The sequence below is a fragment of the Zootermopsis nevadensis genome, unplaced genomic scaffold (assembly GCF_977971745.1).
Source record: "Zootermopsis nevadensis isolate Lab colony 2312 unplaced genomic scaffold, Znev_1.0 Znev_ptg000007l, whole genome shotgun sequence".
Taxonomy (NCBI): Eukaryota; Metazoa; Arthropoda; class Insecta; order Blattodea; family Termopsidae; genus Zootermopsis; species Zootermopsis nevadensis.
The window spans coordinates 4,644,823-4,657,327 of record NW_028259139.1 but is presented as its reverse complement, the minus strand read 5'-3'; the positions used below and the strand labels follow the sequence as shown (position 1 = coordinate 4,657,327).

General features: G+C 38.6%; 1 protein-coding gene across 3 annotated transcripts in view; it reads right to left on the bottom strand.

The window, feature by feature from the left end:
- Positions 1 to 10,354: 10,354 nt before the first annotated feature.
- LOC110838383 (acyl-CoA Delta-9 desaturase) overlaps positions 10,355 to 12,505 on the bottom strand; it is a 33,223-nt gene continuing 31,072 nt past the window's right edge. For all 3 annotated transcript variants that reach the window (XM_022081522.2, XM_022081524.2, XM_087344049.1), the window contains 2 exons: positions 11,734 to 11,919; positions 10,355 to 11,177 (listed from right to left, as the gene is read on the bottom strand). In XM_022081522.2, the coding sequence (XP_021937214.1) occupies positions 10,856 to 11,177; positions 11,734 to 11,919 (508 nt within the window). In that variant the 3' untranslated portion in view covers positions 10,355 to 10,855. The remainder of the gene's footprint in view (positions 11,178 to 11,733; positions 11,920 to 12,505) is intronic.

The following is a 12,505-nucleotide window of genomic DNA, read 5'->3' as shown; positions in this document are numbered from 1 at the left end:
CTAATTACATTTGATTCAAGTCCTAATGAAACCACCACTTTTATATAAGTGGTTCATACCATTATCAGTTTTAGAGTAGTGATATCGATACTTTTTGACATCGATTTATGCTCTAAAATAGGGGATGCCATTTTTCTTAGCTGATATCTAAAGGAATTACTTTTTCCATGGGCCTGAATACACTAGAACAGTACAATAATAACCACACGTGAATTCTGAGATTCTCATGGCACTGAGCCACGCAGCGTTGCTACTAACTAACTAACTAGATGGCTTACCGAACCCGAAGGTTCATCACCGAATTAACCAAAGCCCTCCACCGGACCCTGTCCTGGGCCAACAAAATCCAGTCTCCTTCGACTCCTATCTCCCATAGATCCCGCCTGAGATTATCCTCCCATCTACGTCTAGGTCTCCCCAGCGGTCTCTTCCCCTCAGGCTTCCCAACCAATACCCGGTGCACACCTCTTGGCCCATCCATGCGCTCTACATGCCCCGCCCATCTCATTCTTCTCGACTTAATCACCCTCACAATACTGGGGGAGCAGTACAGATTTTTAAGCTCGTCATTCTGCAGTTTTCTCCACGCCCCATCGTCTTCCCTCTTAGGCCCAAATATCCTCCTCAACACCCGATTCTCAAACACCTGCAATCTGTGTTCCTCCCTCTGAGTGAGAGACCATGTTTCGCACCCATACAAAACAACAGGCAAGATTATTGTTTTGTATACTTTAATTTTCAGGTTCTTAGAAATCAGACGGGAAGACAAAATATTTTGGACTGAGAAGTAGCAAGCATTTCCGGAATTTAGTCTCCTCCTAACTTCCTCACGAGTATCATTTTGATTTGTTATTGTTGCTACACAGAAGATTAACAATGACAGTCACTACAGTGCAATTTTTATTTGTCATAAGACAATAATATTTACTTATTTGTTTTACACAAGCGAATAAATAACACAACCATCAATTTCATGTTGTTTTGTGTGGTTGTGAAACTTGGTTATTCATCTCGAGGTACGAACACTGACATGCGTGTCTGAGAAAAGGCTGCTGAGGACAATAACTGGACATTCAGGACCTTGATAATTAGTAACATTTGATGTGAAGATCATGTTACATGCATAGGAGATACAAGAAATTCTCATGTAACTTTCACCACAAAACCTAAATAGGAAGAAACCATCAGGGATATTCAAGCATTAATGGGATAGTAGTTTTAAAATGGATAATGAAAACATTTGTCGTAATTATGTCGACTGGTTTCATAAAGGCTCAAGACAGAGACCAACGGCAGGCTCCTTGCCTTAAAGGGGGAATGAACCTTTGTATTCCACAAAAGATAGGGTCTTATTTGACTTCCTAAGCAACCATTAGCTTCTCTCCTCGTTGATACAACAGTCACTGCTGACCATAAATGCATACTAGCTCAGACAGCAATTATTTTCATACTGTTCACTAATCCATACATTAATAATGCTTTATCAAATAAGGTAAGATCAGTTGCATAAGACTGAGAGGAAAGGGTCATTGCTTGTGCAAACGCTAGGACTGCAAACCCCCCCCCCCAAAAAAAAAAATGAGGAAAATTACTAGAAATCTCCACCTAGTGCAAAAGTTAACAACGTGTAGTGCTCTTTCATGTATCTTCATGGCGTGTTCTTTGAACTTATCGGAGACTTCATTTTGGATAAACAATTACATGACAGACTTACAGTTCAATGTCCCTTACAGTTGTCATGCAGTCCAGTCCATGTATGGGCTTTTATATTTATTTAGTGTTCTGTCTGACGACAGGTCCATATGAACAGGATCCTTCCATCCTTTTCTCGGACTGGGACCTGTTCATATACGTTCTTGGCAGATGATCCAGAAGTGGTTTGCCATTGCCTTCTTCTGTGTGTGAATGGGATGCCACGGAGAAACCGGGGAAGCCCCCGGAGGAAAACTCCGTGTTGCCTAGACCACGGCCTTGCCCAACACAAGTTATAAATTCGGGCACCGCCGGGAATCGAACCCGAGACCCCAGGATTACAACGGAAATGTGGCGATCAACGTTTGAATTCCACACATCATGTCTGCATCCTTTTTTCATTCTGTGGTGGTAGAAGCCTTGCAATGGGCGATTACCAGTCCAAATACTCATACCCTGCATTAACTGCAGGGTTTCTCAATCTATTCCATACCTAAAGCCACATTCAGCCCTTGTTATTCACTTGCAGGCCACAACATTATAAATGAGGGCAATTTGTCAAAATTCCATTGCAATTTATTAAAAAAAATACCGTATTAGAACTACTCACTGCAAAGAATTCCGCGTATTGCTCATTACTTTCCTTCAACAAAATCGGTCATCGATGAGATACTTGAAGCTGCTTTTGCCACAGGAATTGTTCAATGAATTTATCTTACGGCAATTCACACGCATCTGTCCAAATGCTCATCATAGTTCTTGATATGATGCTCTTAAAAAAGGCCCAAAGCTGAAAGTTCTCACATCATATGACCATTTTTCATCATACAGGATGATACAGTATAATAAAAATCATATGTGAGCGATACAAAACACATCGGTGGGCTGCGGGTTGCTAAATCCTGATTTACTGTTTCCAAATTAATTCTGAATTTGAAAAGGCCAGAGGAGTAAAATTTTGAAAGCTGGAGATCTGTACGATGAAGTATTTTCAGTGTTAAGTACATAAACGAGTGGCATCCTCAATAATAATCAGCTGTAGGAGAGAACAGCGCACACAAATCTGTAATACTTAATATGTACACTCCTCTTTGCTTCTGCAGGATTTACAGAACACAAATAACTGCAGAGGATCAATAATGGACATAGCATACGCGCATCATGGATTAGGGTCAATGAATGTAAGTTACCTGTACTGTGATAATTACAATAAAAAACTATGGCTAAATGACGTGGCTTCGTTATAGAACATTTATCACAATACCGGGAGCCGATGATCTCAAACAGAAAAGAATGCGTGTGCATGTGAGAGGGAACAAGAAGTCTTACACGAAAAACTGGACAGCTAGCACAAATTATGTGGCGAGTCAAAAATTTATCAGTGAATTTTAGGTCTTCTTCGCACTCTAAGACGAGTGAAGAATATCTAGTCGGCCTGTCCACCTCTGTCTGTGGTGTTTTCCCTAGCAATTAGGCAAACCCCATGACCTGAGGTCACAGATCAAAACAATGTAAACCAGGGCCACTGTTGAAACATAAAACTACTGATTTCTGTACCCATCTCATCCACCCCCAACTCTCCCCAAAATCTGTTTTCAAAAATGTTGCTCTCTACCTAAAAGCCTCCTGAAATATTCCACAACAACAATTTGTTGGTAGAAGTTTGCCAGTGTTTCAGAGGTCCTTGCTGCCTCCATCGCAGAGGACCTCTGAAACACTGGTAAAACTTCTACCATACTACATGGCGCAACAACCCAGAAGACAGCCAGCTTCAGACTCACCGCCGTGGAAACCTCAAATACTACAACTAAGGATTTATTTCAACTTCTCCAAAGGCTGAAAATTGCAGGGCTGTATACCAAACAAATCTGACAACTGTTAATACAAGGCAGTGTTCTAATGTTGAGCTCTTAAAAATTGGTTATGTTGTTACCTATCGTAATTTTAAAATAAATTTATATCCAGAATCAGAATCTGCATACAAAAAAGTGATGTGATTTACTTGTATTTTTATTGACAATATTATTAATATATTCTGTGTACATACAATTTTAATACAAAGTTATTTTATTGTTATAACACATAAACAATATATTCTTCTATGAGGCCACAGTGAAAGCTCTTGAAATGTGAGATGCCACAAGTTACATTAATCGTAACATCTAGTCTCGTCTGCTCGAGAAACTCCCCACAGAGGACAACGGCTGGAAATTTGAAGAATAAGAATTTCCATAACTGGAAACAGTCACCGCCATGCTATTAAAGTGTAATTGAAATCCTGACATTGTCCTCAAAGCTTGAATTATGGTCCTGAGAACATTTTCTGGAAATTGAATGCCATCAATCAGAGAATGATTAAATATTTTCATGACTGAGTCATGATAATTCTAGTCATGTTCAGTGCTGGGGGTTGACTGACTGCACGAGTGGCGATGAATGCGATAAGACAAAGGATCCCATTTTAGGCACTCATCACAGACAAAAGTGACTAGCATTTTCTTTTTGAGAATGTGTCTGTGTGAATAAATGTTCATGAAATTTCAAATTGCAGACACTCAAAACAAATATCATAGTTCTTATTGTTTCAGACAGAGTGGGCTGCTGCCTAACGCGTATTTTTATCCGCGTTGATCGATATTCTGAAAATTATGATATAATTTGATACAAGTTGCTTTTGACAAATTGTATAAAGTCTGTCATTTTAATACATATATGCACACACAAATAAGAATGAAAAGTGAAACGTGATGAAACATTAAAATGTTTTAATAGTTACGGAGATATGTAAATGTTATTATTTTCTATCAACGGAATCAATTTTACATTGGACGCAAAGTGAAACCACCGTAAAGCTCATTTAAAATCTTCCTTTCTTATTCTAGTGTCCTGCTCTCTATGTGCGACGCAGAAGTTACTTTTCATAAGTGAAGGATATATGCACAGTCTTGACACAATTCATTCATCCTGTTAATTTCAGATTGAAAGCTTTTGAATAAAATCAAAAAGATTATAATGCATACATTTTGGCACACAAAGACTTACATTTCAGCCATTCGAGTAAAACGATATTTTATGGTATAAGCATCCAGATTTGAGTCTAGTTAATCTAACTTGGAGAAGAATTGTTTTCGAAGCTGATTGTTCATGTACTGAACTACTTCACTTTTAATCTCCTCCAATGTTATGATGGATATTTTACAATTATTTAAATTATGCTTCACAAACTTAAAAGCTAATGAAATTAGAGCACACCGCTGCACTGACCATTCTATAAATGAAAACAAACTTTGCGTTATATAATGTTTTCTTCTCCAATTTTAGTTTGCAAAGTTCAGTGGGAACAAGAGGCACCAACAATTTTTCAAACCACAATTAACAAGTAAACATTTGTTTACCATAGGATTCCATATTCTGTTGTCATTATCTATTTAATATACGCATTCCGTTTCTGTACTTTCAAATATTTTTTGTAAGTAACATTTTATTTAATTAAAACTGACTTATAAAAACAGCTTCTGTATTTATAAGTCTCACTTCCAAAATTATAACAAATAAATCTTTTAAAACCCCTTCCCACTACAAAAAAAAAGCAGTCATTAATCAGTACAGGTTAAAATAAAATGATAATTAAATAGTCATTCCTTTGTCTACAACCACGATTAAGGCCATTCTTTTAAAGGCTTTGGAGTGGCAAATTGAGTTTTAATTGGTGAGTGGTAATTCACACAATTTCTGAATAATCCATTTGGTTAAATGCCAATGTCAACTAAACTACAGTCAGACATAAAACTGTTATTCTAAGCTCTGTTTGTACGTAATTAACATTAACTAAAAAATGCAAGAATCTGTCTCTACAGTTTCGATATAAAATGTAAAAAATTACTGGGTCATGGTTGTGTACACAGAAGTAAAACCTCGGTAACTGACCCTCTGAGCCACTGCACTGCTTCGATTGACAAAACCCTTTTGGATTTCAATGGTTTTTGCACTGCATCAAAGGACATCTGTCAAACTCAATTTCTCTACAACAAGGCAACTGTATTATAATGGAGCAAACATTTCAAGGTTTGCACATTTATATTAATTATTTATATTCTATAAAATTTTGTTTTTGTCAACAACTAGCCTTGACTGCAATTTTCAAAACGATAACATTTTGAAAGTGCCACGAAGAATACTACAGTTACATTTGAACCATAAACTGTCTGACCAAATGCAGTGGTAAAGTGGTCAGCTCTTCATATACAGGAGATTCAGGTTCAAATCCAGGCCTGGAGACTCGCTACTGTGACTGAGGTTTTTAATGTTTTTTTTCCTCAATTCCTCCACGAAAATTGCCAGCATTTTATATTAAATTTGACCATGACTGCTTCCTCCACATCCTTTCAAATTCATCATTCATAAATCAAGCAATCATTTGACATAATCCACTTCGAGATGCTGACGGTGTTGTCAAATGAATAAAAATAAACAATTCAGTTGTCTGCTTTTGTATATTACATTAATTTAGGGATGTTTAGGAGAAATGGGTTAACTGATGTGATTATCCACATACGTTACTATTTTTATCCTATTACGGATACTCAAAGAGCTCTTTATACAGAAAAAGAAATCCAGACACAAAGATATAAGAACGCAGTTAAAATAAAAAATCCTCATCATTAGAAAATTATCTAATTTTGTCCATTGACATTGTTTCTTCTGCACCTTATATAAATGCATCAGCATTACATAAGGGATGTCCTGAGACCTTGTCTGATGACAGTAGGAAAAAAATTGAAGCAAAGAGAATCAATTTCCTGTATACAAATATGCCACTCAAAGATGTGATCACCTGGACAAGACGATGGAACAAAACTCTGTAAATATATTACAGAATACACCCAATATGAACAACCGAGATAATAAAAACTTGGAAATCCTCAGGAAGGCATAGAGAATTATTCCATAATCACTGTAGGAGGCACTATCGATGTGCAAGTAAAACAAACAAAGTATCAGGCACCAAGCAAAATAAAAAAAAATATTCACCTGGTTTACAAAAACTAGTAAAAGCACAGAAGTTATACTGTCATGCTGAGGAATCCAGTAACATTTCTATATCATCTGTCGTGAATATGCCAATTCTGGACCATACAATAACCTGTGATACTTTAGAACAATTGAGTCCTCAATTTATGACGTCACTGTAATCCAGTCTAAAGTTCTTTCGATAAACCCAGTTCAGTAGCCCAACAACTGCGAGCCGTTCTTTATGCTAGTAACAACAAACCATGGATTTTCTCGTCACTAATACATGTTATTACATTTATTGCCCTTACCTTAACCACAAAAGATGTTCAAAGAAACTTCCCCGTGCTTGCAGGCGAGCTTCACATCTCATCAAAATTCCATGCGTCCCAATGACACGCCAGATTGTGCGAACGTGTCAAAGATTTCCTTTGGCCTGTTTTTAAGAAAGGGTAATTTCCATCAAACTTATCTTCTGTCAATACACACAGTTTCCCGTTATTCTTTTTACCAAACACTGATCCTGTACTACGACACATTTTTACTAACCTATCATCGACTTGCTACGAACACTTACACCAGGGAAATGTCTGCGAAATCTACGGCGGCATCTTCTGTAGGATGAATATTCAGCAAATGCTTTGAGCTAGAACACGAGTTACGTAAGGCTACACGCAATCTTATCAACACGATCCACTACGAGAAAGATACTACTGATTAATGACCGGTTATTTTGGGTGACTCACCGAAAGAGAGCGCACGATTCAAGATCGTATCGACATGATGCCGGCCCAACTCACTTTCAAAGTCATGAATTGAAGGCTCTGTAGTTGAAACAATTCAATTAATTTTGGTAAATATTGTTTGTCTCCGAATGGTATGTGGCAGATGGAATTGCACAGTTAATTAATGCAGAAATTTCGTCATGAATGCAGTAACTGCAAACTATTCTTAACTTCTTTTGCCCCTACTCAGTAGGGTGAAAAAGACGTAAGATGGAGAACTCAGTTAAGAAGAGCCAATATAAGTGCTTCATTGAATTGTTGACGCCTGGAACTAATCACCCACTCCCTTTCTTTGTCTAAGAAGCAACTGGTGCTGGTAAAAACAAGCTCACATGAGTAACACTTCGATTTCTTTTAATTTTACCCCAGCTGAACAAACATCAACCTCATTTTCAACAAGTGTACTCAGTATTGTTGGGAACTCATAAACATCTGACAAACTATTGTAAACAACGTACAATTTGGCGAGGGGGCACTAATTTGTTTACAGAATGGTGGGGGCATGACGACATACATCATAACCCAATAGGTTCGGTCTTGCCACTAGACATTTTGTTAGTTAATTTTTAGACGTTAGTTGCGAATTATATCACTAAATTCAATAACATCCAAAATAAATAATATATTTTCAAATATTTGAATTGTCTAATTATGGCAAAATAAATGTTAACATTAAAATTATAATATTTTATATGCATTTTAGATTGTAGATTGCAAGCTATATCAGGAAAACTCAGCAGTTGATGTGAAGACAATGTGAAGAATGTTGAAGAGTGACTGAAGGATGTATGGGCAACACGCATTCTCACACTACTCGAGAAATGAAAGTTAAATGTGCTAAGATAATCTAAACCATAAACTGACTATTTTTGGTAACTGAAAAAGAACTTCATTTTGCCCAATTTCTTCATTGTCTTGCCCCATACATGGGGAAATACGAGGCAATTTATACTTTTCACTTGAGATTGCCATTTTTGAAGTTAAGCTGTTCATCTTTCTTCACTGCAAGACGCCTCTGTATATTTAAACAGTAAAAGGTAGTTACCATTTTGCACCACCTTCCCCTACACTTTAACGTCTGATAAAATTGTATTGTGCCATAACCTTTATCTATCATGGGCCAATTACATTTCAGTGAGAGACAAAAGACTTACCCCACTTAATGGTACCTGCACCTTGTCGTGGTGGTGGGGGTCGAGTACCTCAGCGACCCAAAGGGCCTCCCTAGCCAGATTGGTCGAGGGGGAGAGGTCAGAATAAGACAGGTACCCTGGTCCTCCAGGTTGGGGGTTGGTCGCAAGGCTAACAACCTCACACCGTAAAAAGGAAGATGTTTCGAAAACTCGATCAAAGCCTCGGACAGACGGACCTAACAGAGGACCGAATGGAAGAGGAGAATTGAGGAGGTCATGGACCGAATACGGACTGGAGCCATAGAAGAAGACAAAATACTTAATTTCTCACTTAAGAAGCAGGAGACTTCACAGACGAGTAAATAAGAAACTTGTGATATTAATGATAATGTGACAAACCTTTCCTGATTCTAACGACTATGATCCACGGCAATGATAGGATGTTATCGCATCTACATCAGGACAGATAGGCCATGCACGTGGAGTGGCAATGAAGCAGACAAACAAATCTGCTAAAGAACGTGGATATCGCACGTCAGTTTCGTTTGTCCGCACTTCACGCACAGAGATGGTCTTTTATGTACTGTCTGTTGCCTTGATTTTGAAAAATCGCAAACCATGAGCACTAAAGATCTTAGAAAATACAAGGCAAAGACGACAAACGATTCGATCAAAATTCCAAAATTTAATGGGTTCACTAGTGGACAAGTAAGTCACGAACAGGGGTGGCAATACAGTCCGCCACTTCCTTGAAAATCCTGCATTATGACAATAATTGTCATAGAGAATCACCGATTCACAGATTTTCAGTTCCTTTGCAAACATTTGTTTGGTATATAAAATAAATGGAGAGACATAATGTACATGCACTAAAAATGACAAGACCTTTCACGACCCAGTAGCCATGGTGTCATGTGATGTAGCATGCACAAGGACTTAAAACACAGAACACGTTAAGAATCCTTCCAATCAGCCAGTTATAAAGAGGATTAAAGACCGAAAGAAGAGTTTCCGCAGAAGCCATGCCCAGACCTCAAGATGGGCTACCAAAGCAAACCTCAACAGTCTTCTAATTCACCTTGTCTCATTAGCAGTCTAACGTCTTTAACACAAGCTGAAATCCTTGCTTTCAGTAGACGGCATTAAACTACTACGTCGTGATCGATCTCTGATGCACGTACACAAACATTGCAAGAAGACATCATAGTAGGAGTAGGGAATGAACACATTTTAAATAACACTGGCAAAACCTGCACATCCATTAATGGATAAAATTACATCGATTGAAATCCGCTCGTCGGTGTCATTTTCCGTAACTGAGCTAAACTGTCTGATGGTGAATGTACAAAACCTGGGTACCACTCTCGATGGCTTATTTTATATGAGGCACGGTAGCTCGATTAGTAAAATGACTAAGTAGTGAGGTTTCCGTTCCATACAGATGTCGATGTGTGCCAAGACGGTTAAAGCTCATGAGGGATCCGCTGTAAAAACGTGAGACCGTCATGTTAGTGATTTTTGTATACTGTATATTATCGGGAATTTTATATATGAAATTTTTGATCCTGGTTTCATGTCTTTGAAGAAGAAAAAAAGTGCTGGGTTTGTCAGACATATCAGACACGACCATCCCATTTCATTAGACAGCGGAACAGATCACAGGAGATCTTCATACTCACCGCCGTTAAAACCTCAAATCTTACGTCCAAAATAATGTTAAAAAAACTGCACTCAGACATTAAATCTTCCTTTTGGTTTTTATTGCTTCTTTGCTCACTTCTTTTAATTTAATTCATCTTCTAGATCAGAATGCGCGGATATACAAATAACAACACGGAATAGTAAGAATTTAACAACACTTGTGGCACTGAATGGCCGTGTGACTGCGAACAATTAACTGGACGGAGGTTGAGGACTAGTTGAACGTACAACAGCAGCATTAGCTTTGAGAGGCCAAATAAAACTTAACAAACCTTATAATCTGGACCAAGAAGTGAATCTGGAACCTCCAAAAATATGTACACGGAATGTTCATCACTATGCCATGGTGCTAGGTACCCAGAAGAAGTACTCCCATGACAACACTAAATGACTGTTATAAATAAATCTCTCATTGTAACAAAGATGTAACTGTTTATAAAATTTGGTACATGTTTACAAAAATTAAAGATTCCACAAGACAACAAACAGTCGCAGAAAACCGCATTACCACCGTGATCGATCCGAGCCCTCCTGCTACTGATCCTTGGATGGAATGACAGACTCCAGGTCACGCAAATCCTCCTCTGGGATATCCTTGTCACCCCAGCCCCAAAGGCGGTGGCTGCCATCGCCAGAACGGTGGACGCGGCGCCGGATCATCTCCTCCGAGACCGTCTTGCAGTCGTAGGCCCAGCCCAACCACGCGAAGAAGTCGATGAAGGCGGTGGTGAGGTTCAGCGAATAATGGCCCAGCTCAGCCGTCTTGTAGTCGTAAGGGAACACGTGGTGGTAGTTGTGCCAGCCCTCGCCCAAAGCTGCCATCGAGACTGCGAAATTCTCCACGGGGCTGATGTTTCTGCCCAAGCCACATTTCCAAAGTTTTAGAGATCGGTGTAAAAGTTGGCAAAAGGGAAAGGTAATGCTCCTTACTTTCTCTCATGTTACCCGAGACTGGTACCCAAAAGGGAAAGAGTAAAATATTGCATAAGAATGAACTTTACCACATACTGTTGGTAGTTCCAAAAGGATTTTGATCTGAAATCTGTCAACAGATTAAGTACATTTATATATTACTGACACACGCCTGTTATATTTTTCACACCTTTACCATTCAAAATCTTCTGATCTGTACTGATTCAGAATTCATTCTGAAAATATGAGGTTATTAGACATTTTGTAGAATTCCATGGACAGGAGACTGGCATGTCTGACATGAATCTATACATGGAGTGAGATCTGAACCCACAACTCCTGTGTCTCAGCAATCAAAGGCCACATGCACTTTCAGCAAGTGGCCAAGTTCATGATTTAAAGGACACAAATGTATGAAATCAGCAATGAATTTGAGTAAAACTCAGGAACACAATGCTCGTGACACCCCTATTTATGCGTTGCATCTCATGATACATTACTTGTCGTAGGGTCGATTTCCCCACATGTGGGCGATGCTATTCACGAAGAAGGCGATGTTGAGGGTGACACAGAAGCGGCAGTTGAACAGAACCCAGAACGACTGCCACAGACCTTCGTCCCAGAAGTACCACGGCACCAGCACGGGGATGGCTATTACAAAGATGGCAAACAGTGGCACATACAGCCTGGAACACATGAAATAAAAGACATTACCATCAATTAAACTCAGAATCAGACCAGGAAGAACTTGAAGGTCGTCGTCACGTCTTTAAACATGAACAACCTAAACGTTTCCTGTAAAGCGAGCCATCTGTCGATGTGCGAGGAAAATGAGTAGAGTACTACTGTCACATGCTTGGAGTGAACCGCGAATTCGCTGAGGCCTGTTGGAACCATTTAAGTAATTGTCCAGGTTTGGTAGGGAGTACATTTTGTTTATACTGTAGTTTACCTGCGCTCTGATGAAAGTAATGGATTATATATGTCTGGCTTTTAGTTCATCAATCAATATATTCGACTTGTTACATAAACAGATCACATACAATACTCATCATAAATAAGGCGGTTCATAGAAGTGACAGCTGGCACACAAACCAACCAAACATCGTGAGAAATAGACATCACTTGTTTCACGGGGAGCAGGTTTAAACAATTAATCCAACAAGTGTTATTCCTATTAATATTAATTCATTAGTGGATACTATTATTCTCAACAAGTCAAATTAATGTTTTCATACTAATAACGTTCAATATTTTTAATGTAATATAACA